Source organism: Seriola lalandi, unplaced genomic scaffold, assembly GCF_002814215.2.
Source record: "Seriola lalandi dorsalis isolate HSWRI2012SDOR001 ecotype SW California unplaced genomic scaffold, Sedor1 jcf7180002054972, whole genome shotgun sequence".
NCBI lineage: Eukaryota > Metazoa > Chordata > Actinopteri > Carangiformes > Carangidae > Seriola > Seriola lalandi.
In genome coordinates, this window is record NW_019525660.1 from 3261325 (window position 1) to 3287180 (window position 25856).

Sequence of the window (25856 nt, forward strand, 5' to 3'; positions counted from 1 at the left end):
GTCCAACCAAACCTCCAAATTACCACATTTGAAAACCTAGAATCATAAAATATTTGTCATTTCTAAGAAAAATTAATAATAATAATTCATAGAAGTATTCATTTTTGGTCAGTCAATTAATCATTTCAGCTGTACTTGTATTTGCTGTTGAGTAGACTAATCGATAAAAACAACAGAACATATTTTATAAGCTCGTAATATGTTTTGTATGTAAAAAGTACCTAATTTTGGCTGCACTATAATTATGGTGGAGTAAAAATTACAATATTTCCATCTGAGATGCGGTGGAATATAAGTATAAAGTGTCCTAAAATAGAAATACTCAATTAAAGTATAAGTGCCTCAAAACATTCAGATTCTTCACTTAAGTAAAAGTATCAATACAAAAATGTAATAAATACTCCATTATAAGTGAAAGTCCTGTATTTCAAATTCTTTTTAATTGAAAACAAAAGTATTATTAGAAAAATGTATTTAAAATACCAAAAGTAAAAGTGCTCATTTTGCCAAATACTGGCCCTGTGACGAATATATTATTTTAAATTTCATTATTAGTACAGGCGCATCAATGTGTGAGCAGCTTTTTATTGTTGTAGCAACTCAAGGTGGAGCTATTTTTAACTTTAGTTCAGACCAGGCGTTACATCCTTCCAAAGTGGCCTCCCAGTCACAAATCCTCCTCTGCAACCTGTGGTTAACCCTTCTTAATTACACATCTCTAAATGAGTTCATATGCTCTGCAGAGCTTGTTTTCCCAACAAGTTGATTTTTCAATTTCCTCTTAGATCTACAGTCCACAATGTGGTTTTAACATTAGGTTATAACATACACTGCTGGATAACCCTTGAATTCACCTGTCTGACAGATACTGTCCAGCAAGATGGATTGTATCCAGAGTGGTGCACAGAGTTTTACTACTAGACATTAAACAGAGGCATTGTTTTCTGCAGTCGCACCCCACTGACACAATCTTTATTGGTTAATAGGACTTACACTGCAATAAACTGTATACTCAGTGGCCACTTTATTAGGTAAACCTGCATCTATTGCAATGCAATACAACAGCTCAGCCATAACATCTCTCTTTACAAAGCACATAAAGTTCAGTCCTGGTGACACTGTGTGAGGTGTGTTGGGGGTGCAGTCCAGTACAACACCATTACTAAATATGAGCTCAGACCTCTGTGTTATTTTATAAAATAATATCACATTTGAAATGAATGTAAAGATGTCAGTCCCAATAATGATTAATCACCTAGTATGTTAGGACTTCATGTATTTGACTCATTATCTTTTATGACATTTTATGAATGACAGAACACAGATATGGAGGCACAGTTATGTTCATTTAAAAGTAAAACAAATGTTCATTTAAGTAGAATAATGTCAGTTTGCAACTTAAATTGTATGGCAGAACATGCTGTAAAAGTAGCTTCACTAATACATGACTTCTGTCAATTGTTGTAGGTTTTAATCTTGTGAATGGCATAAGGGCTGGAGTCTCGGTGTGGCCAAATGTCTCCATTGGGCAGATCCCTTGTCTGCTCAACTCCACGATCAACCATCTCTACTGTCAACGTGGAAGGACTGAAGATGTCAGTTGTGCGGTAGGACTGCGTGAGTCGACAGAAGGACGACGTGTCTGAGATCTCATCATCGTAGAGGTCCTCCATGAGCTCCTTGCGCTGTCTGCGAGATGCTTTCAGCTCATAGTTCAGGTCAGAAACCAGATCTTTAACATCTCTCACTAGTGTGGAGCGCAGACCAAACACGCAGAGCAGAAAAATCAGACCAGCACAGATGCCGGAGACGAAATACAAAGCCACTTTCTCTGGTAGACCTGGAAGAGAGGCAAGAGAGGATCATGGGTTTAAGTAGCTCAAAAATATGTTGGTATTACACACAGCAAATTAGCACACCTGTTATAGGTGCAGTCTTCTGCTCCAAACTTTCCACTTAAATACCATACAGGTGTTTTTGCCTTGTGTTAGCCAACAATCACATATCCTGTACTTTGTAGTAAGTTGGCATTTCGGATTGATGAGTCTGCATGCTGCTGAGTTCACTTATCAGTGTTTTATGAAAATCAACTTGCAAAAGCTTCAGCTGAAGATAGGTAAGTGTTCACAGGGAACATTGAGTTGTTTTAATATATTGTGTAAGTGTTACATTATTAGTACTGAGTGATAGAGTTGAAAACACTGTTTATGTGTTATTGAAGCACACATTAATACTGTCTCCACATTGACGGATTGTGAGATACCACTGGGCGCAGAGGACCAGTGAACCCCTGCATTACTCACAGTTATCTGCCATCTGTTTGCATGGTATTTTTCAGGTTAAGTTCAACTGTAAAGTTCTGTTCTGGTGGAGCCCAAGCTTAAACTTTAATGTTTTGTTCATCCGCCACATAAAAACAGAGGCTGTGCTTTCTGAAACAACCCACACTGACACTTCTCTCAACAAACATTATACAAAAATTGGGCAAAGCCTGTAGTGCAGGTTATATTTTCTTGAAGTAGAGTTACGCAGCTTTCAAAGATATTTGAATTGCTCAACTAATTTTAATGCAGGCTCATTGTACCCTGGTGCTGAACAGCTGTACAATATTATGAAGTGGAAAATTACCTAAGATATAATAAAAATACGGTAAATATCACATCAGGCTTTCAACTGCATGCACAAGGCTACAATAATGAAAGGATTCAATGTTCACTATGAACATTTACATATCATAAGCAACTTTCAGTCATGTGCAATCAAATGTTTTTATATTGTAATAAATGGAAAGGGATTCAATAAGAAGATCAATTGCACTCATCCACCTAAAAATCTGTGGCATGCCAAAGAAAACTATGAGCAGCAATACAAAGTATTTATGTGCAAAATAATGTGCAAGAACACCTGTATGGGCCTTTAAAGTATGATCTACAACAATGAACTGTACATGTAGCCCCAGCCGGAGGTCCACAGGCATCAGTGCACATACCCAAAATTTTTTCAATGATCTCCAGAGAGTTGGTTAAGAGCACATTTTGAGGCCTGTAGGTGGGGCCAGTGTACCATCCACCTGCAGGTGAGAGGGGTCTGGGCTCAGACACCAGTCAAACTCTGCTGCTTGCTATAAAACTTGTGAACATTCAGTCTTATCTCTCACCATGTGTGTAGTCCGAAATCATGAAAGGATCGGTTGAACCTCTGCCCACATCTTCCAGAAGATACCGGGGAACTGAAGAGGAAATGAGAGACTTTTACATAATGCAGCAAACCATGTCGCATCTGTTACACGCAGTAACGTCCCCTTGTCACTCACCACACGTGAAGGACACCCGCAGGTGTTTCCTGGTGCCGGGGAAACAGGGGTCCCCAAAGGTTTGAGTATCGGCCAGGACTGAGCAGTTTGATCTGCCGTGACACCTGCGGGACACCTTCCTCAGGGCCGTAGGTGACAGACACTCTGTAATAAATTGAGATGCATGATGAATAGAATGCAGAAATAAGTGTAATATTGTAATATTATGATCTGATTTCATGTCTAATCTCTAATATTGCAACATTATGAATGATTAATTTAACAAATTAATGTATACTAATAAATGAACAGGCCACAGAAATTATTTATTATTCTCCTCCATGTTTATTCAATTGATATTTGTTCCACTCGATGATGCTTAAGCGCCCTGTTTCAGACCCATGTCATTTTGTGATCCAGCTTCGTGAGGACAGTGAGGACTGCCATGCAGAAGGTGTCCAAACGTGGCTGAGTAGATGGCGAGGACGGTCTCATTTTTACACATCAGCCTCAGACGCTCATTTTCACACACGAGTCTTGTGCGGTGGTGCTCTGAAACACAGATGACACGGATGAGTTTACAAGTGAGGACATAAAAAATGGATTTACAGTACCAGTGCAACTTCAGGAACATTTTCTACTTATATTTGTTTATTTTGTTTCTGCTGCTCCAGCACAGTGGAAATCATGTCTACTTGTATTGCTATCAAAGTTGTTATTGTTGGGTGGTATGTGTGTATATCAGAGGCCTCGTATTGTATTCAGCTAAACTTTGCCATACTTTTTTTTTCACAGAACAGTAACTCCGGATTTTGTTTTTCCAAATGTTCTTTTAATGGCCAGTATAAAAACGAGGAATCATTACAGCAGGCAAACACAACATTTCAATGTACTTATTTTAAAACAGACTAAAAATTGGGACCCTACCCTTGAACTGTGATTGATTTATCTCGCCTATCTGTTATTTGCTTTTTATATTTTACTAAAATGGTCAGAAACTAGTGGATGTCTAAAGAAAAATACTAAGTCAAGGACTTCTTATAGGATTTCCCAATAGCTTTCAATGATATCACATGATCTTGAACGAGAAGTGCGATGGAAGAAATCATAACAGCTACTGAGCTCACATGTCTACAGATACAGAATATCTCCATGACAACTGAGCAAAATCTGTTGAAGACTGTGTGACATGGTTAAAAGCCTGGGACAAAACTAGTAAGTGTGAAACATTGTCAAACTATATCCAAGGACATTCAGTAATAGATTTAAACATGTAAGACACACAGTTTGTTTGATTAATACTGTCAATTAAGCAACATAAACAAAACCACGAAACCACCGGCTGATAGGTTGGCACGCTCATCATTAGTGCTTTGGTGATATCACTGCCCACGTATTTAACATCTCAGTGGCCTACCTGGTCTGCACTTGTAGGAGACTAGGAGGTACTTGCTGGTGAGTGGACAGGGGTCCTGCCCAAACACTGGACTGAGGACAGGGATGTGACAGGAACGGCGATCTTGACACTCTGACAGCACTTTCTGCAGAGGCAAGAAATCATGTTGACTAACCGTCATCTGCAGCGTGAGTCACTCATCACAGCAATTTAAGAAGGCAGAGCGCTTTACTAAAACACAGACTGAGTTCACATGCGTCTCACTGTGGCTTTGGATACCTCGATGGCAATTGGTGAAGTGCACGCCGTGTCCTCCTCCACAGTTGTGTTGGTGTTCGCAGAGGGGCACAAGTGCTGATTAGGAACACGCCGTCCATAGAAAGCTGATAGGACTGCCACAGACGTCCTGGAGGGACACTCGATGATGAGCATGTCTCCTTCACATGCATGAGCCGTGTGGTTCTTCAGAATACTGTGAAGATACACTAAAGAGAACATAAGATGAAGCTAATTTCATTAAATTAGTTTTAGTAGCAGGTATAGTCCACAGTATGATGCTAATTAAAGCAAAAGTTGGTTTCTAATCTCAAACACAGTGGTTTAATGTGTCACCCACTTATAACTCCTGTTTGATTGAGATTTGATTTATTAATAGCTTTTCTCTCCATGGTAGTAAAGTTGAAATGACTGGTAGACTCAGTTATCAGTACTAAGTAATGCATAATTTTGAGGTCCTTCATTGTTCATAGTTGGCAAGTCAGCAGTGTGACTAGCTTTATTTAGCCCTTGCAGCTGAGTCCTGGCTGTCGCCTGGGTGTTGTCTCAGTGACTGGCTGTAGCTGTCCAAGACGTTATTTGGACTATGACCACACATACAAACATCCATGACAATGACACATAGACACTGAACTAAGCCTCCCCTCCCATGTGTGCTTCCTGTGCTCAGCTCTGTGTGTGTGTGTGTGTGTGTGTGTGTGTGTGTGAGTGGCGGTTTGAAACCTCGTGGAGCAAATGTGAGGCAGTACCAGGCACTCACTCACAATGAGGCTCCTCAGAGCCTGCAGCCACACAAACAAATGGAGATCTCTGCCAGGGTCAGATAGAGAGATACCCTCCAATGCTCATGATAGTGGTTGAGACAAAAGCTACCTTTGGCTTTGTCTGAATATATCATCGTTGACGACATAATGTTATCAGTCAGACAGTCCAAACAACAAAACAGCTCAATATAAACCCAAGTCAACTGCAGTTTATTTATCACTGTGGGAGTATCATGTCCTATTCTGTGACGATCTTAGTTCAGGACCTGTTCCGCAGCCTCTTCACCCTGATTCTGGTCCCTCAGCATGAGCTGCACCAGCTGTTTGGAAAGCAGGATGTGCAGATAAATTAGGGAGTGTTGAATGTCTCTGTGAAGCTTCCTACACAACTGAAAATTAACCGGTCAGCATTTTTACTTTCTCCAACAGAAGCATTTCCTGATGTCAAAAACAAAGCACTTACTAGAGAAATCGGGAGCCGCATGTGCGGTGTGTATCTTCAGAGCCAGAAGGAGAGGCAGAAGACGGAAAGACCGGCAGAAACTCCATGGTACTGTCATCGTGCATATCCCGCATGACAGACCCCAGGGTTTGGTTGTAATGAGTTGTTGTGCAATTGACTGACTGGGAGAGAGCGGTCAGTAGGTCAATGGTGCCATTGTGTTTACAAGAAACAGCCAGCCCCCTTTAACGATGAAAGAAAAAATCACAGTTAACTGAACAGAGCTGACAGCTGAACTCCAGTGCTGCTTTGGCTGATGATGTTGTATGACCTCAGATGCTGACAGACATGTATCTGGATTTAATTTGTAACTTTCATTAAATATCAAAGGAGAAATTGTGAATATAAAAGCACAGTGTTTATTTAAAAAGCAATATTTTTGATAGATCTTCACTAGGCATTAAACTCACGATATAAATCATCTTCGTACTTGAACCACACAGGCTGCAGCAACCTGTGATTTGACTCTTTTTTGATTTGGTTGTTGCAGCCTGTGGCTTAGCATGAGGACTGGAAACAAGGGAAAAATCTACCCTGGCTCTGTCCAAAGTCCAAAACACACAACACATAAAGTGAATATCGCTAAACCAGATTAACACATTGTGTCTTGTGTTTTTTAATCTGGGCACAAAGAGAAATGTAAAAATGACATTTGGTATTCTTCATGTCACAGTAGGAAAATGGTGTAGGTGTAAATATTAAAATTACTGATGGCTGAATTCCATTTAGCTGCTTCAGTTTCAGGGTGTGGGCGTTGTTTATGCTGGCTCACTGTCACACTGTCATGACTTACTGTGACATTTGAATTGAACGGAGGCATTGTAAATGTTAATAGTAACACGTTTGCTTTTTCGTGTTACGAGAGTGTCAAAATGTCTGCTGAGGATAAGGGCCTGTTTGTAGTGTGAGACGTGGTTGGTGTATGTGTCGGAGCTATTTCTTGACTAAAAGAGTCACAGTGTATACGTCAGCCTTAAGCCACCAGGTAGCCGGGCGAACTGTTTTCCCCCCTGCGACCAGCGAATCACCTCCCAGCTCCGGCTGTGTACTTACCTCACGGGCAAGGTAGTGGTATCAGTCCTCTCATCTCACTCTCAGAGAGAAAGCAAATAAGCAATCCCAAATTTCCCCAACATGAGTTGTGTTTTCTATATAGAAACTGAATCCATTACAGAGCAGCAGTGGCTCACCATCATGTTTTTATCCAGTTTGAAGGACAACATCTTGACCTTACGTGTGTGTGTGTGTGTGTTTGTGTGTGTGTGTGTGTATGTGTGTGTGTGTGTGTGTGTGTGTGTGTGTGTGTGTGTGTGTGTGTATGTGTGTGCGTGTGCGTGTTTGTGTAATGGCAAAGTCAAGTCTCATTGTCATGGAGTGGTCAACACTGAGGGTTGCCTGTTTATGGAGATAAAGCTCTTTTTTCCAGGAGGTCACTTCCAGCCGCTGTGTGTGGCCAGTGGAGATATGTGTGTCTTCCTCCACGACGTTGTGCTTTCCTATCTTTTTGTCTGAAGTAGAGGAAGCGAAAGATCATTGTCGTGACACGTGTTTCCAGAGCTGCCAGCTATTTCCAGTAATACTCAGGAAATCTCACCTACTAAAGATCCTCTCTGTGTTGCCAGAATCATTCGGTTTCAGTTGATTATAAAGGCTATGATTTTAACCCTAATTTCCCTTTTACACATCCTCTCTTTCTCAACACCTTTGTGATGGCTGTTGTCATACCAACCAAACACTGACACATAATACAGTGCTGAGCTCGGGACAGTATCAGTGATTGCAGCCACTTGATGGTGGTGAATCAAAATGAGTTTCCCGGTCATTTATCACACTAGCTCCACGAAACACTCCCTCTAATAGCAGGGGAGTGGAAGTAATAATGGAGGCTGATCATTCAAAAGGCGAAGCCCACGTTTTAATCGTGTGCATGCAGGTGACACTCCCACTTGTACTCCAGTAAAATTCCATTTACCTCCCATAGGAAGTGAAAGCTGTCTGCTCTGGCTTTCTCTGCTGAGGATAGTTTCAAAACCTCCCTGATTTTATAAATATTTAAACAGAGAGAGGAGGATGTTTTTTTTTTTCTACAGCTTTCTCTGCCTCTGGTATATTTGTTATCATGGTTGAATGTTTTTCTTTGGAATTTCAGTGTGATTGGTTTGTTTTTCATCCTCCCGCTCAGCGATATAAATTCCCCTAATCCTCTCAGGATAAATGAGGCACGAACGTGGCTCAGAGCCTTGTATCTTCTGGAGTAATTTGTTGCTAAATTCCTTGTAATGCATTGCATAATCTTACCAGAGCTGTCGGTCGTATTTCTTTAGGGAAGTCGACACCACAGTTTGGGGAATTTGTCATAAATTTTCCCTTCCCCTACTTACTGTAAATGATACTATATTACAAGAAGCACCAATGCTGAAGTGAGCCCTCAGTGCCCAGGACGTAGTCATGAGATGAAAGTTAACTGTCACATTAATTCATTTCACCAAATCAGCTTTACACACCGTTGCTTATTATTATTACCACTTCTGAAAATGTTTGTATTCCAAAGAAGGAATGATCAAATGGTTTTGACTGGAAAGCACAAGACTTTAATAGTTTCTTTCTTTGTTCTGTATCTCATGCAAAACAGGTTAGAAATCAAAACAAACTACCACCTCTGCCCTTTCAATGCCCCTTAACACTCAAGGGGGGATTCCCGCCACCATTACTCCACCCCATTACTCACAAAAAAACCCCTGAAATATCCAATAATAGTTTGACTCAACCGACCTCTGTAGCTACAGTAAAGTAGAAAATGTCGTACAATAAGCAAAATATACATTATGCTCTGTAGTGGGAGGAATATGCAGATCTTTTACTTCAGTTGAAGTAGCAATAACACAACGTTATACTTGAGTGAAATCATTTACATATTATCAGTTAAATTTACAGGATGACAAGTAAAAGTAATCAGAATTAGCCATCTCTGTGTTACAGTATATTACTACGTGTTCTGTTGTTGGATTGTTGCTACTGATGCATGAAACTTTAAGCAGTGTTTAAATGTTGTAGCTGGTCAAGGTGAAGCTAATTTTACCCATTTCAAAGTCAGTGTCAAGGTAAAACTTATTGTCATCCTCCTATTTAAAGTACTCAGCATACAGGGGATTGAAACAGTGTTCCTTCAGTGGGAAGGCAAACACAATAAAGACACAAACAGGCATGTATAATAAAAAATAAATAGTTACAAAAGACTAAAAAATATGGTAAGAATGGCATTAAACAAAAATACAAACATTATGTCAATAAAAATGTAGACTGGTGCGTATTTTAATTTACTTACAATGCTAGTATAAGTTTCTAAAATAAAGGTTATATAAAGGTAGAAGAGCAAAAGTAACCAGGATAAATCTCTTTGACATAAAGTGAAACTGGTATGACATTGAAATACTCGCTGTGGTTAAGCAACGGTGAAGAAAATACCACACTGTAACAATACCCCTTTTTTTTGTTTTTACTTCATAATAGCAGCAAAATAAACAAATAATCAATCATTATCAAATGTAAAAACACACTTTTGAAGACTGTGAATAATTTGTATGTTCAGGTATTTCTGAACATTCCTGTAGCCAAAGCAGATATATTGTACTTTATCAAGTCACACAGACGTGAGACTGAAAGCAACTTTCCTGTGAGTAAAATAGATTAGGTCGTTGCTCCTGTTTCCCAGTGTCCCTAGATACACAGGGGATGTTTTGTATTTAACTACAGCCTTTCTGTGAAGAGTCATCCTCTATTATTTCCTCCATATCTAACACGGATGGAATGTAATTGGCCCAAATGAATTGTCCGAATTTATGTGTTTTGAGTTACATCCTCTTATCAGTTCCTGTATATTGCAATTTTTTAGAGGGACCTACTATTTTGAGCTCTTGTCTCATTGATCATGGCTTGGGGTATTTAAGAGTGTGTACACCGCCCATTTCTCTGGATCCTCCCTCTCCTCTGGCTGGTAAAGTATGTTCAGTGCGATAGCCTGTCAGTAGCTGTGAGGTGTTACACTTTCCCCTTGACATCCACGACCACGAAGGCACTTGAAACCAGAGCAGTTCAGGGGCACTATTATCAGTTTCCTCCTCAGCTCTGTGGATATTTTAAGGCTGCGCTGACAGAAGCAGAAGCTGTGCCTGGAGCAAGGAATTAAAAAAAAAAAAAAAAGAAGTGAATAAAACTTTTTTGGGACAAGATGGCACTCCGGCAGAACTCTGACAAGGAGCCAAGCATCGAGTTGTTCATTAAGGTCAGTCATTTCTGTTCATTTTCACTAATTACTTGCAAGAGAAAGTTCACTGTGAACTGTGAGGCAAAAGCCAATTACACCTGAATTCACTGTCAAAAGAATGTGCTGCTCATTGTTAGATATCACTGTTATCTAAGAGAAAAAATATATAGGCAAACAAAGGAGTCACACGAGGATTTGCTTCTCACTTATCAGTATTGTAAAAGGGCAGAGATCTACAATAAGTTTCTGTATGAGCAGCATCAATCAGAGGACAACTCCCACTTTGATGGGCGCCATCCCCAGATACCATGTGCTACAGATGTTGAAGTGTTTGTATTCTCGCTGAGGGTCACGTCATGTTTTTATCAGCGACCTCTGGCCACAGACAGACAGTCCACCTTATCATCGTACACCCAGAGGGAGTGAGGAGCATGCAGGGTGACTGGCCCCAAGTATGAAGCTGGCACACCCACTTAACTTACGCACACATTCAGATACAGTCAGCTATATCATACCACTTTTATCCAAACACTAAACTATACACCAGGTGTTCTTTTTTTTCATGCTCTGAACACAAATGTGTTTTAGTTGTGGGTATCAGTACAGACACTGTGTTTTTTTCTAACATATAAAACGAGGTCAAATGAATCTAAGAAACAAATACACAGACAGAACATCGTGTCTCCTCGTGACGGCAACATTCAACATTCAATCACTTACATTTTGGGGAAGCTACAGCAGCCTGTTAGCTTAGCTTAGCATAATGACTGGAAACGAGGGGAAACAGCTAGCCTGGCTGTGTCTGAAGACAGCAACATCCACCTATACACACATTTGTTTATTCTGTACAAAAACCAAAGTGTGAAAACAACAAGTCGTGGTTTCATGGGGGTTGGTTGTGCTGGACTGTTTCTTGGTTGGATACGGGCACTGCTCCGAGCCAAGAAACATTCCGGCACAAATTGTTTCGTTGTTGTTTTGGTTTTCGTACAGATCAAACAAACAAGAGATAACTTGTTATGTAATGAGCTTTAAAAGTGCTGGAAGGAAGATTTTGTTATCTCTGAACAGAGCCAGGCTAGCTATTTTCCCTTAATGCTAAGCTAACCTAACCAGCTGCTGACTGTACCTTCATGTTTACTGTACAAACATAGAGTGAGAGCGAGAGCAGTGTCAATCTTCTCATCTAACTCTCACGAAGAAGGTAAATCATTTCCCAAAATATCATACTATTTCTTGAACATCCACATGTTGACAACAATATGGTTTAAAGTTGGAGTCTGGTAAAAATGCAGGAGGGGCTTTAACCAGACAGTGTTGACATGGTTTTGAGTTGGCTGAAGGAGAAGTGTGAATGTTGGCGTCTGTTGTTTTCTGCCACAACACAATGCCTGCTTTTCCTCTACATGGAGGAAACTGCCTTTAAATATCCCCGACATGCCTCTCACTCACTTGTTTATCAGCAGAGGAGACGAGGAGAGATATTGTGATTGCTGGACATTTGTGGCTCGTTTTGACCATAAAGATAAATGTCCTAACAAAACTTTTTCTTTGCTTTTCAGGCTGGACATGATGGTGAGAATGTGGGGAACTGCCCCTTCTGCCAAAGGCTCTTCATGGTTTTGTGGCTGAAAGGAGTGAAGTTTACAGTGACCACTGTTGACATGAGGAAGTAAGCCCCCCCCCCCCCCCTCTTCTGTGACACAAACACTTCCTGAGCATCTGGTCGTGGGGACTTTCACACAGGACTCTATTAAGAAACGGAACGAGGGAGAAATTGAGAAGTTTTTTTCACTAATCCAACCCATTTCTCACTTGTCAATTGGTGTAAGAGGGTGGAACCTGTAAACTCAAAAATATAAAGAGCTCTATGTGGCTTTCATACAAACACCTTCTTTAATTGAGCCTTTTATTGTGTGACTTTCTCAGGGTCATTACCGGTGAGCAAATAAGATCAGGAAACTTTGAAAGGATGCTGATAATTGAATGATTCAGAGCGCACACACAGCGGGCCTCTGAAATCAGCGACCACTCCCAGCGCTGTGTGTTTTTATAACTAAACCAACAGCTAACGTTGAAATCATTAATCCAGAGTGCCCCATTCGATTCTGACAGCCTCGATAACCAACAGGCTCTCTGGATTCGCATGCTTGATAACAGTCTGATCGTAGCACTGAATGAAGACATGTATAACCAAGTCAAACCCCCTCCCTCCTTGTCCCTTTTTCTCTGTCCATCTTTTTCTGTGTCTTCTCCAGGAAACCAGCAGAGCTGAAGGACCTGGCCCCAGGGACAAACCCTCCTTTCCTCCTCTACAACGGCACCCTGAAAACAGACTTCATCAAAATCGAGGAGTTTCTTGAACAAACACTGGCCCCTCCCAGGTACTGTAGGGCTTAATCATTGTACAAATATTAAAGAAGTATGAATTTGATGATGGCTTATTCTCATTGCACATGTTTACCCCCAGGCTTCTCCTTTCTTCTCCTCCCTGCAGGTATCCTCATCTCAGCCCGCTGAACAAAGAGTCCTTTGACGTGGGTGCTGACATTTTTGCAAAGTTCTCTGCTTTCATAAAGAACAGCCCAAACAACGCCTGTAAGATTCATTAAACATATAACAGCTCATAATGTCATAGTATATAAACAGTATATAAAGTTGTTGAAATTTGAAATGATTTAGAAATAAATAATAATAAATAATAATAAATAATAATCAAATTAGTCCAGTTCCTGAGCCACTTCCTTTGGCTGGGGTGTTAAACAGCTTGTACCGTTTTGTAGATTAACCTATTAACCCAACTAGTAACTAAAGATACATGTCAAATAAATGTAGCGGGGTGAAAAGTAGTAAAGTAAAGTAAAACTTATACCTAAACATAGTACTTGAGTGAATTTACTTAATTTCCACACGTTTCAATGTGTCTCTGTGTTTCTGACTCTCCAGTCCATGAGAAAAACCTGCTGCGGGAGTTTAAACGCCTGGATGATTACCTGAACTCCCCCCTCCCTGAGGAAATTGACCACAACTCGACGGAAACCATCAGCGTCTCCAAGAGGAAGTTCCTGGACAGCGACCGCCTCACCTTAGCTGACTGCAACCTGCTGCCCAAGCTGCACGTCATCAGGGTGAGACATCACATCAGTTGTGTTGTTGATTTTGTTGGATTTCTCTGGTATAGTGTAGTTTGGGGTTTTTTGTACAGCTGGGTTATAGAGTGGATCTTAAACTGTTGGTTGTTAGTTGTTTAAACTGTCATTTCAGATGGAAATGTTTTACTTTGTACTCCACTGCATTTATCCGACAGCTAGAGAAAGATTAGACCTGGGGTTCCCAACCTGACTCCGTACAAAAAGTAGGGTTTGGGGTTGTTAATAGGCAAGGCAGCTTTCTTTATAAAACACTAACAACTACTTTATGCTTTTGTATATTAAACATAATGCTGAACAGTATGTATTTTATATGCATTTTACTTTTACTTGTAATGGAGTATTTTTACATCATGGAATTGATACTTTCAATTAGATAAATGATCTGAGTACTTCTGTCACTTTCTGACCTTCCTGTACCTGCAGGTACGCTCTCAAAACGCTTCATTTTGATCTTCCTTTCCATTTATTTCAGATTGCTGCCAAGAAGTACTGCGACTTTGACATTCCCGACCAGTTCACAGGTGTGTGGCGATACCTTCAGAACGCCTACGAGAGAGAGGAGTTCAAACAGACGTGTCCGGCAGACATTGAAATTGAGAAGGCTTACTTGAGTGTGGTCAACAAGAGGAAGTAAACTTTTTAAACTGGTTTTCCCAAGTGTAACCATGTATGATGATCTGTAGAGGGCGCTAAAACTGTGGCAATGAATCAGACACTAGTCCACCTTAAAAAGCTTGACCTGATGTCGTAGTAAGACTTGGGGACATGCTAAAACAAAATGTTTTATTGGTTGTATGTATTGACTATTTATTGATAGTCGATCACAGATAAATGGTATTTTTATGCCACATTGAAAAGGCCAAATGTGCAATTGACTGTTGATGTAATTTAGCAGAATTTTTGTTTATAGTGTAAATATAAATATAAGTTTTTTATGATCAACACACCCTCATTAGAATATATATGATTCTATTAGTTTGAGCAGCACCTTCACAAACAGTTCATTTTAATGTAAAACATGAAATACACTTCTGTATCTAACCCTGTACAAATACAGTTTGATAATGATTATGATATTAAATTGTCTCACTGTCACAATAATAATAAAATAATAATATCATAATCTTGGTTTTGTTTTTCTTGGTTTTGGTGTGTGCTGACTAGTGCTTTAATGCTGCCTTGTGGGAAAAAATGCAGAAACAATCCTGACTTTCATCGTCCTTCTTTACGTCTCAAACCATAAATATTTATCTTAAAATTCAAAACCGAAAGCAGGTCACATAAATGACTTTTCAGATATTCAACTTTATTCTCAGCCACAGAAAAAGATCATTTTACAACTCCAAAAATATATTTTCTGCTGATACAGTTTAGACGATGAATATACTGTTTGGTGGGAAACACAAACGGTGATGGAGAGTGAAGGCGTTTCCGCCCCGGCCCTGCAAGAATCACACCAGATGTGCTGCTGCTGCCGCTGCCGCTGCCGCTGCTGCCGCTGCCGCTGCTGCTGCCGCCGCCGCCGCCGCTGCCGCTGCTGCTGCTGCTGCTGCTGCTGCGCTCTAGTTGGTCACACAGTATTTCCAGAAACACGCTTTCAGGAAATCAGAGGGTGAAGAATTAGGAACAAAGCTGAGGATATCTTACATTCTTTATGCACTTATATATTCATTTAATATTTACCTAATGTTTTTTTTTTAATCTGTTTAACCATGTTGTAATTTTACTTCTGGTTCTTGTGTATATTCCATATACACTGTGTACACGGCATCTATTGCATGTCTGTCAGAATAATCTCTCCTCTCTTGCTCTTCATGAATTTTCTCCCCTTTTCCCTGTTAAAGGGTTTATTTTGTAACGTTATCCAAATCAAGGGTCTAAGAGTAAATGCTGCATGTTGTGCAGATTGTGAAGCCCTTTGAAGGAAATCTGTGATTTTGTTGAAACTAATCACATTATTATTTATTTTTTACTCCTATAACATATCATCCTGTGCTGGTATTGTACCTCTGCTGTTTTATATTTAGTAACATTTTACTTCCCATTGTTCATCATTTATAATCAGAATATAAACATTCAATAAATTGGTTAAAACACACTTTTAATTGCACCTGTCATCCGTGAGCATTAGGTTTCAATTTCTCTTAAAAAATAAAAAATAAATAAATATATATATATATATATGTATATATATATACATATATATATATATATATATATATATATATATATTTATATACTTTACTTATTCTACTTGAGTAGAATGTTCTGGTTCAGTCTCTGCCTGTTCAGGTGTAAATAACCTTTCCTACTTTAAATAGCACAAGCACAACAAGCCTTAGTTAAACATCCTTTTGATTAGTTCATTGCATTATAATAACGTCAGCCCAGATCCTGTATCACATCAGGTATTGTTAGGTGATCTCACGTCAGGACTAAATGCCTGAGCCCTCGTCAGTGACAGCGTAAAAGGAGCAGGTGTGGTTTGTGCTTGATAGAAAAGAATCAGTCACTCACCTCTTTTGTTTGTTTTTGGTAAGTTCTGCTCTGATCTGAGGAAACCCTGAGAGCGAAGTTTGTCGGCCGCTGCCAGCTTCAAAACCGTTTCTTTGAGGTCCTCAACCTGAAAACAACAACAACAACAACAAATATATGTAGATGTATGGTGATCACATAGTCTCAATTTTAGCCTCTCTGCATTGGCTCCCAGTTGATTTTAGAACTGATTTTCAGATATTAATTTTAAAGCACCTGTGTACCTGCAACAAACCTGTATTACCAGTCCCTCTGATCTAGGCTTAAAGCTAAAGGAGATGCATTTATAATAATATTTAATATCTACTTTATTTATAAAACATTTTTCAAAACAGTTACAAACGCTTTGCGTAGGAAAATCCACGTAAAACAATTCAGCACAATAAAACTGAAAAGTTTCAGGCGACTAAAAGTACGGAGAGCGGATAAAATATGAACAATAAAATGATATTATTCAGTTTAGAATGTTTTTTTTTTAAGGATAAGTTTTAAGAAGGGGTTTAAAAGATTTTGCCAATTGTGCGAAAGCCTCAAACTCTGGAGCAGCCTTCTTGTTAAAAATTCATCTTCCTACCTCAGTGACTTCCTTTAAATCTCTAGTAAAACAGTTTTATAAACTTCCAATTCAATCCTTCGAATTTACCTTCTTCTTTGTCCTGTCCCAATCATTTCTTATATTTTAATGATTTCATTTTTTGATTTTACTTTTTTTCTTTCCTTTTTTCCTTGAAACACTTTAGTTAACTTTACTTAAGTTAATTTGCTGTGCGATAATATTTTATATATAGTGCTATATTACATATTGCACTGGTGAGGACAGATGCATATTATCAGCCTTACCATGTTCGCAAACTTATCTTGTTGTGCTGAACCTTTTGCCCCTGTGGGAAAAAAAGTAGTAGTAAAAGTTGAAATATCATTATTTTGAAAATCATATTTGACTCATTTGTCTTTGGACTGCGAATATCTATTTATTATTCGTTATTATTTTTACCTGTGTTCCAAGAGTCTCGGCCTCCGTTGCGCTGCATCAGTAGAGGATACAGATTATTCTCTCTCTGCTCCCCCTCGGCAGTATTGGACCCATCCTCGACCTCTGACACTAATTTCTGAATGAAATCTATTGAAATAAAACAACTTCCTTTCATCATTCTGCCATTCGGACGTCAATACCTCTGCAGTGAGTTTGCTCTCCCAGCTGAACTCATGCCTCACTGGTATGCAGCAAATCAGAAGAATTTGCCAGTGTTGCCCATGACAAGAGGTCAGTTTTAAAAGGTATAATTCACCTAAAGCAAACCAACATTTTCAGTAAAATTAAAAGAATATATAAGAAAAAATGAGAAAACTATTCAGAAAGAGTCTTACCCGGCTGTGGCTCCAGGTTGGTATCAGGGTACAGAGGTAGGGCATGTGTCCGTCTTGCAGAACAAATCACAGCTACAAGGTAAAACAGAGCTACAGAAAGCATGGTGCCTCTATCTTTAGATGACCCGATCTGGACTATACCTCAGCCCGACTGAGAACTTCACTTATATACCCTCAGTGGCCATCCATCACAACCTGATCAATACATTATCATCACACCCAGTCTCCTTCTTAATGGTTCGGATGGGATGGATCAGGCGTCATAGACACAATTTAGGGGACCCTGTCAATTCAGCCGGAGCCTATCTGTGCTTGAACAGAGAGGCCTAACAAATGTTTACTCCGCAGCAGCAATCACCGGCTGTCCAGCGGAGCTCTGATGGTTTATGTCCAATTCGTGTCATTGCTCATGTCTGCGATCACAGAGCTGGTGGAAGTATCTCACTGTAGGTTTCCGCGTCACTTTGAGTTGAACGATTAACATCTCTGAGGTCATTAATTATGACTGTCCAAAGAGCAAACAGGTCACATTGTGGTAATCCTGAGCTAAAGGTACAAACAGTTATAAGGGGGAAGATGCTGGAGGGGTGGGTGAAGGGGGGAAGAGGGTATGTAGATTTTAAAAAAATGTTAAAACGTGAACCTTTCATTTCTTTGTACAGATGTTCCATTTGTTCTCAATATACAAGACTAAGAGACTACAGCCATGCTAGAGGCTCTGTGAGGCTGCACTTGTGTTGCTTTGAGCTAAATGCTAATGTAGCTTAGCTGGGAATGATGGGAATTCATTCATTACATTTACATATATTTGCTCATAAACCAAAGTGTTGGACGAATTAGCTCTTTGATGCGATGATGGCGCTGGATGAGAAGTTAAGCATTTGCCAAAGTTATTGCAAGTCATCCTGCAGGGGGGCATGCACCATATTTCAGTGACCACAAATTCAGCCTCATGGTGGCGCTAGAGGAAAAGTAAGAAGATCACCAAAGTCATTAGGACACATCATCTGGGCACTATGGATATGTAACAAATATCATGGCGGACCATCTAATATCTAATAAGTGTCACAAGTGCAAATGTGCAGTGTGCAGGGCAGTGTAAAAGATTCAGTGATGTGGCAGAGAAGGCAGAGGATATACGGAGGTCAGATTGTACCGACGGCCTGAGGAAGGAAGCTTTTTCTTAACACACATCTATTATGTGCAGGTGCTACATCCAAAATTCACCTCTACCTGAAAAACAGCTAATTTGATCACAAAACATTGCACTTTTGCGTCAAGAGAGGACAGAAAATTACAATGTGAGATTTAAAAACGAACGTATCACTTAACTTCTAAATGTTTAAAATGTAAGAACAAAGTCAAGAGTAAATGATTCCAAAAATATAAAAGATCAAAAGCAGTCTGGAGTTTTACCTGTTCAACAAGGCTGTAGGCCCAAGGGCTTTTTGTCAAAATGAAAGGTCACAAATGCTCTTCAGATGAATGTACGTGGCATCAGGTGATTTATATGGTTGTCTCCACAGCTCTGTTGAAAACAACAACTTTTGATTCATCTGGCCGCCGAGCAGTCAACGAGAGGAGGCAGAGGCACAGCAGAGTTTGGCTTTAAGGTCAAACAGTCACCTTAAAACTGACATACCAGTCACATAAACACATTAGTCATTTAGAGAGGGGCAGTAAGACAAAACAATAACAAACTATCACAATTAAAATTCCATTCATGATTTATATTGATGTGTTTATCGTGGTCAAGGGGAATGTGTATTTAAAGTCATTATGACTTCCTCTGTCGTTGACCTGAAAACAAAAACTGAGATCACACAGTTTTGATACAACTCAAACTGACTGTTTTGCTCTATGACAAAGCTTGAGTTTTAAATGAACTGATTTGTTTATACCCAATAGTGAATATCTGAGGAAAGATTAGAGAAAATAATAGAGCATGGCATACGTACAAATGTGGGCAAATTACTTAATTGTGTGTCCTCACTTCCTTGTGAATTATTCAAATCCAGTCGGACAGAGAGTACGGTCAATTTCTGTAAGCGAAGGCTCTTAAAATAGCTGTGGTGTTTAATCAGGAAGAGTTCATCTGCTGTGTCACCGCTTGTTTTCCAAAAGAGAACACACATTAGGGAGCACAACATGTTTTAAAACCTCATAGTGAAATCTTAATTATAGTGGGTTGAGAAAAGAGGGATGAAATATGATTTCAAATTGTGCAGACTGTTTTATATGTGTCTTAAACAATTTGTGACTGATTAATAATGATCTAAATACAGATGGATATGTTTACTGAATAGTTATTTGTATGGGCGTGACAGAGGAGGTATTTAAAGAGGAAAGGGCCCACTGAGGTTGTTTCTAGCTCCATTACTCTAAGAGGTTGAGGTTGACAAGGCAGAAGATGGCTGATTGATCACAGGAATCCTCACAGAAGGAATAGTCAACCAGTGATACAGATGAACCCTACATCTCCAATATTTTACATTCTTAAAAAATCCTTACAATTTATTTAGTGTTCAGCAAGAACATACAATTATATACAACAGTTAGTTTCTGAATTCATTTGATTGGACGAGAGGCAATCCATGACATGCTGATATAAGGTATAATAGCACCGGGACTTGTCTCTCTTAGATTGTAACAAACTTTGCAAAGATGAATATATTTACTGAAATAACATTTGTATTAAATTATGTATGGTCGTCAGATGAGGATGAAGGAAAGAAGCCTGGATACATCAGCGCACCCCTGAGGTAACGTGTAGACAAAGAAGCAAGGGTCCGTGCATGAAATATAATTCTTCTGCAGTTGTTCAAGTTGTATAATGAAAAATGCAGTTTAGGGGGTATTGTCTAATTTTGTTGTCCTTCTTGTGCTAAGTGCAAATGTATGTTGACGTTTGTGAGCTCTTTCTCCATTGGTCGCTGTTAACGCCTTGCGTGTGTTATTGTCCCATTAAATGAAGACGTGCAATTAAATTCAGCGTCAGTTTATTCCATTATCCAACTTTATGCCCCTACAGTCTCTGGCCCTGACGAACCGGCCTGTAGGAGCGAGTTTACTCCAGGAGGGGGCAGTAACACCACACCGAGGCTGCCAGCTGCCGTTAACACCTCAAAGAAGAAGAGGAGGAGCAGAAGAAGAAATACGAGGAAACAGAAGAAGTTGTAGTCGTGTTGTGAATCATGCCCCCACCTAGTTGATTAATAATTGTCTCGCCTGACGTTGAGCACCTCACCGAACAGGAAACGTGGGAGCTGAAAGACGAGCAGAGCAGGAGCAGCACCTGACGCGGCAGCTTTAACCTAACTAGGTAGAGTAAATACTCTTTATTTCTTGTATTTATGTCGCTAACAAGACCCCACAGTTAGCCGTGAAACGTAACGATAAGAAGATGAAAGCTAACGGTTAGCCACAGGTAACGCGACTTAATCCCAATCGCTGGTATTTAGGAAGTTATATAAACTCAGCGTTATTCCTTCAGAAATTAAACGTCGACATTAAAAATGCGAAAACACTTCAAACAGACGGATTAAACCAGATCAACCTGAAATGTCAATGTTACCTTGTCACAGGGCATTTTTCTGCACGAAGCCCAACAGCAACTCACATCTGTCACTTACTTTAAGTAACGTACCGACACCACAGTGTAGAAATACTCATACAAGTAGAATAGTAGTAGGCTATTACAAGTTGATTTATTGATTAGTCGATAGAACCGACAGTGATCAGTAACTATTTTGATAATTGATTAATCATTTTAATTTTTTTTTTTCTAAGGAAATGTGGTTCTGTAGTCTTTTATGATAGGAAACTTTATATATTTTGCGTTTGGACATGTTTATCGAACCAAACAAGTAATTTGGAGACATGGTGTTGATCTTTGGGAGATTAGGATGGACATTTTGACATTTTTCTGACATGGCTATTGGGCTATTTTTATTTTTACTTTATATTTTGTGTTCATCTGAATCTGCAAAGTAATTGGTAACGGAAGCTATCAAAGGAATCTAGTGGAATAAAAAGTACGAGATTTACCTCTGAAATGTAGAGAAGAAGTATACAACAGCAGAAAATGGAAATACTAATACTAATACAAAGTAAAGTACAAGCACATCAAAATTGTACATAAGAACGTGAGTAAATGTACTTAGTTACTTTCCTTGGCTGATATTGAATGACATTTAGTAACACATGACACAGTAGTAATGAGATCAAATAAGAAGGCCAGCCCACAATATTTGTGCAATGTTTGTATAAAAGACGAACAGATTTACATTTTATGAATGACTTTTCTGAGCTGGTTAACTCGCAATGAAATAAGTTTCAGGAGAATAGAGTTGAACAATACAAGTGCCACCCACTATTAATGGCTTAATATTACCTAAAGATCTAAAGAAGCACAGAACCACAATGCTGTATACAAAATAATGTATTAATCTGGCAGACTACAAAAAGCAGTATTTACGTTAAAGCTAAGACAATAAGTCGATTTATCAATAAGTCGACAGACAGAATTTGACTCTGCGACTATTTCGATGATAGATTAATCATTTCAGTTATTTCACATTTTAAGCAAAAGTGCCAAATAATCACTAGTTACAGATTCTGAAATGTGAATATTTAAAGGTCTTCTATGATAGCAAACTGGATATCTGGGTTTTGGACTGAGGCTCAAATAAAACAAACCATCTCAACATGTCACTTAAGGTTCTGGGATCAAGATCAGAGCTGAGGTGATTAATCAATAATTTGATTGACAATGAATCTGATAATTTATTAAATATTAAAGCTATTCTTTAAGCAAAAAATGCAGAAAACATGTTGGCTACTGTTTCTCACATCTGAGAATTTACTGTTTTTCTCTGTTTAATATGATTGTATATTGAATATTTTTGGGTTTTAGACTGTTGGTCAAACAAAACAAACAATATAAAGGTGTCAGCCTGGGCTTTGATGGGGATTTTTCACAATTTTCTGATACTTTTAATTCCAGTTTATTGATTATTTGTGAAAGTAGTTGATAGTTGCAGTGGATAAATTTTCAGTGCACAGAAATTTGTCTCCAGCCAAATAAAACACAAAGTCTGATTCAATTTTGAGTCACCTTTTGTTCCTTGCCGTGTAGTGTTTTTCCACAAATAGGAAAAGGGCATCAACTAACAAGCATTTTTGACAATTTTTTGATATATTATAGACTGAAAGATTAGTCAAGAAAACAATCAGCAGAATAATTGAAGAAAATAATCTTTCATGGCAGTTAGTTATGTTTTCAAGTTCAAGTCATTTTGTTTGATGATACTCCAAAGTCCAACTTATAAACAAATAAAACATAGAAGTGCAGCAAGCCTTCACAATGAGAAGCTGAAACTAGGTAGCGTTTGGCCTCTTTGCTTGAAAGATTACTTAAAAGATTAAGTGATTGTCAAAAACACCAGTATTTTAGATTAATCAAATAATTGTTTCAGCTCTAAATAAGTTAATACTGAATTTCCTGACAGCCGCAATAATGTATCTTCCCATTTTTCCAGTGTCTGCTGCCAAAATGTTGTCTGAGGGAGGCTCTTTCATGAAGGGGATGCTCATGGGAGGCCTCTTCTGCTTGGTGCTGTCACTCCTGGGTAGTTTCAGCCCCAGCACAGAGTCCAGGACGGAGGACCAACACCATCATCATCACGTCAAGGCCCCAAGTAAAGACGAGTTGAATCGCCTCTCTGACAGCCAGGTGCAGGAGTTGAGCAATCAAGTCCGGGTTTATTGCATCATCATGGTACAGCCAAAGATCCTTGTTTACTGGGCTACAGCTATGGACACCTGGAGCAAACACTGTGACAAGGCTGTGTTTTACACCTCAGAGTCCTCTAAGGCGCTCGAGGCCATAGACCTGAAAGAAAAAGATGACTGGGCAAGGTTACGTAAAGCTCTGAAGCATGCTTATGAGAATGCCGGCGACCTGCGCTGGTTCTTTGTGGCACAACCGACTACTTTTGCCATCATTGAGAACCTCAAATACCTGGTGCTTGCAAAGGATCCCAGTGAGCCCTTCTATCTGGGCAATGCTATGAAGTCAGGGGAGCTTGAGTATGTGGCGTATGATAGTGGCATTGTTCTAAGCTATGAAGCTCTGAAAAGGCTGGTTCACGTGTTTCAGGACGAAGACAAATGTCCAGAGAGAGGACGAGCCCTGTGGAAGCTGAGTGATGACAAGCAGCTGGCCGTGTGTCTCAAATATACAGGTGTGTTTGCAGAGAACGGAGAAGATGCACACGGAAAGGGCCTGTTCAACAGCAAGAGTGTCGACAGCCTGATAACAGACAGCATGAAGGACAACCCCACCAATGTGGTGGAGGGCTGCTGCTCCGACTTGGCTGTCACATTCAGCGGGATGTCACCAAATCAAATGCAGGTCATGATGTTTGGAGTTTACAGACTCCGACCTTACGGGCACGATTTTCATGACTCGTTAACATTTTACCCTCCTGAAGGATCAGACAATGACTAGAGACTTATTCCTTCAAGCTGGATGTTGCATTTTAATTATTTTGCGTCTGTGATGGCAAAACTCGGTATTGGGAGATGGTTTTCTTATGCTGTTTGTAAAACTTGATCCTGGGTGGGAACAACACTTTTATGTATATTTGTAACTTTTGCACTTGGCACAATCAGCACCACATTTCTTTGTGGTGTAGGTACACAGCTGATGGAAGTGCCGTCCTTTTGAATGAAGATATGACTGGGAAATATATCAAGCCTGTGACATAAGATTACCTGGAAGTTTTGGTTATTGTAATATTGTTATGTATCTTAAATGTTTGTCTTTTTGTCGTCTTAAAGCTGCATTAGTTATTGAGTGATACTGTTTTGAAATTATTTAACTGTTTAACAAATTGCTCGGCCCTCTTCACATTATGAATGACTTTTTCTTTCCTCTGAGAATTGAATCAAACATGTTCTAACCCAGTTCTAAATTAAGTGCATTTCTTGTCATGTAATGCTTGTTTATCTCTACATATTACGAATTGGCCTTCACTGCTTAATTAATGAGTGAGTAACGTATATTTCTTGTCACACATATAAAAAAAAAAAAAAAGGACGGAGGTGTAATTGTTCCACTGATATTTTAAAAACACCTGGCTTCAGACTCACCATATGATGCCTTTTTAAAAAGAAAAAGAAAAAGAAAAAAAACACTTGGGTAATAAAAGTAAATAAAATGAATCACTGACTGACTATTGCAGGGTGGGAATGAGGATGAAAGAACGCTAGTAGCTTCCAGGTGTTAATGAGGTTTACCTTTAGCCTACTGTGAATGATTTTTGCTGAAGGGTAACTTTTTTTTTTTTTTACAATTAAAGGACTGCTTTGCTAAGCTGAACGCTTCATATATACCGTGTATATATATATATAGATATATATATATATACACACACACACACACACTGGGCCCCTATTTTCTATTCTGCCTTGGTTACTAGTTACACTGGAAACCCTTTTTTTTGTTACATCCAGTACATAAATACAATTCTGAGGTACCTTCAGTATTTTAATTTAATGCTACCTCATACTTTCACTCCACTACGTTTCAGTGAGACTTCTTACTGCACTACATTAATCTGTAGCTGTAGTTACTAGGTACTTTTCAGAATAAGATTTTACATGCAAAACACTCAATTTAAAAAATATGATGCAGTGCTTTGCTGTTAAACTGATCAGTAGTGTATATAGTACCTAAAATTGGCTACACTTTGAAAAACTACATTAAGTTATAGTATCCAATAATACGTATTATTAAAAATGTTACACTCTGAAAGAGCGTTCTTGCATGAATACTTTTTATGTGTAATGGACTATTTGTAGACTATGGTATTTCTACTTTTACTTAAGTATCTGAGTACTTCCTCCACCACTGTTTATATCTTAACACATACTGCAAAATAACGTTTTGCTGCTGTCAGGCAAGATTATAAACTATTATACAGTTACCTAATAAACTGCCAACTGAGTGAATGCCAATTTAACTTGACAGAAACCAGACTGTTGAGTTGTACTCAGTAAAGAGAGGAGCAGAATAACCAGTTGAAAATATGCCACCCTGTCAGTCAGTGTGTAAACACGCTCACACCCTTCGTTTTGTTGAAGACACAGGTGAATATACTAACTCAATGCATGAAAACTTGATAATCAAGATAAGCCTGAAGTAATGAATTAGCTTTTCTTGTCACATCTATCATTTGATTTAAATTCTATAATCACAGGCAACACAATAACATGGGCATTAAATACCAGATGACAATCATG

The 25856-nt window shown here is 39.1% G+C and overlaps 4 protein-coding genes across 7 annotated transcripts; 2 read left to right on the forward strand and 2 right to left on the reverse strand.

Annotated features, from left to right (window-relative positions):
• Positions 1-937: 937 nt before the first annotated feature.
• LOC111648321 (protein eva-1 homolog C) lies at positions 938-6482 on the reverse strand. 3 transcript variants are annotated; one of them, XM_023398170.2, is made up of 8 exons: positions 6192-6482; positions 4968-5173; positions 4710-4833; positions 3692-3844; positions 3314-3457; positions 3158-3229; positions 2990-3070; positions 938-1840 (listed from the first exon to the last, which is right to left on the reverse strand). In XM_023398170.2, the coding sequence occupies exons 1-8, from the start codon at positions 6286-6288 to the stop codon at positions 1455-1457; spliced, it is 1263 nt and encodes a 420-aa protein (XP_023253938.1). In that variant the 5' UTR covers positions 6289-6482; the 3' UTR covers positions 938-1454. The 3 variants fall into 3 exon arrangements, with proteins under 3 accessions (XP_023253938.1, XP_087027882.1, XP_023253939.1); XM_087171756.1 differs by lacking the exon at positions 2990-3070 and adding an exon at positions 5995-6048 and having other exon boundaries at positions 6192-6302; XM_023398171.2 differs by lacking the exon at positions 2990-3070.
• A 3731-nt stretch (positions 6483-10213) lies between these two features.
• clic2 (CLIC family member 2) lies at positions 10214-14769 on the forward strand. The gene is made up of 6 exons (XM_023398174.2): positions 10214-10512; positions 12057-12166; positions 12753-12878; positions 12992-13092; positions 13441-13622; positions 14119-14769. Exons 1-6 carry the CDS (start codon positions 10459-10461, stop codon positions 14278-14280), a joined length of 735 nt encoding a protein of 244 aa, XP_023253942.1. The 5' UTR covers positions 10214-10458; the 3' UTR covers positions 14281-14769.
• A 162-nt stretch (positions 14770-14931) lies between these two features.
• urp1 (urotensin-related peptide 1) lies at positions 14932-17715 on the reverse strand. Its single transcript, XM_087171757.1, has 5 exons — positions 17550-17715; positions 17176-17301; positions 17022-17062; positions 16164-16269; positions 14932-15240 (listed from the first exon to the last, which is right to left on the reverse strand). The coding sequence occupies exons 1-5, from the start codon at positions 17650-17652 to the stop codon at positions 15209-15211; spliced, it is 408 nt and encodes a 135-aa protein (XP_087027883.1). The 5' UTR covers positions 17653-17715; the 3' UTR covers positions 14932-15208.
• Positions 17716-20714: 2999 nt separating this feature from the next.
• On the forward strand, positions 20715-24412 carry c1galt1c1 (C1GALT1-specific chaperone 1). 2 transcript variants are annotated; one of them, XM_087171720.1, is made up of 2 exons: positions 20715-20976; positions 23090-24412. In XM_087171720.1, exon 2 carries the CDS (start codon positions 23104-23106, stop codon positions 24058-24060), a length of 957 nt encoding a protein of 318 aa, XP_087027846.1. In that variant the 5' UTR covers positions 20715-20976; positions 23090-23103; the 3' UTR covers positions 24061-24412. The 2 variants fall into 2 exon arrangements, with proteins under 2 accessions (XP_087027846.1, XP_023253881.1); XM_023398113.2 differs by having other exon boundaries at positions 20715-20871.
• The last annotated feature ends 1444 nt before the right edge of the window (positions 24413-25856 follow it).

Coding starts and splice junctions, on each gene's coding strand:
- c1galt1c1 (XM_087171720.1), top strand. CDS start 23,104: ATGTTGTCTGAGGGAGGCTCTTTCATGAAGGGGATGCTCATGGGAGGC.
- LOC111648321 (XM_023398170.2), bottom strand. CDS start 6,288: ATGACAGTACCATGGAGTTTCTGCCGGTCTTTCCGTCTTCTGCCTCTC. Junction 5,174..6,191: donor TGCGGCTCCCGATTTCTCTA/GTAAGTGCTTTG, acceptor TGTTCTCTTTAG/TGTATCTTCACAGTATTCTG. Junction 3,071..3,157: donor GATTTCGGACTACACACATG/GTGAGAGATAAG, acceptor TCTCACCTGCAG/GTGGATGGTACACTGGCCCC.
- urp1 (XM_087171757.1), bottom strand. CDS start 17,652: ATGCTTTCTGTAGCTCTGTTTTACCTTGTAGCTGTGATTTGTTCTGCA. Junction 16,270..17,021: donor AAGATAAGTTTGCGAACATG/GTAAGGCTGATA, acceptor TGTTGTTTTCAG/GTTGAGGACCTCAAAGAAAC. Junction 15,241..16,163: donor ACCAAAAACAAACAAAAGAG/GTGAGTGACTGA, acceptor ATTTCCTGAAAG/CGTGTTTCTGGAAATACTGT.
- clic2 (XM_023398174.2), top strand. CDS start 10,459: ATGGCACTCCGGCAGAACTCTGACAAGGAGCCAAGCATCGAGTTGTTC. Junction 10,513..12,056: donor GCATCGAGTTGTTCATTAAG/GTCAGTCATTTC, acceptor TTTGCTTTTCAG/GCTGGACATGATGGTGAGAA. Junction 13,623..14,118: donor CCAAGCTGCACGTCATCAGG/GTGAGACATCAC, acceptor CATTTATTTCAG/ATTGCTGCCAAGAAGTACTG.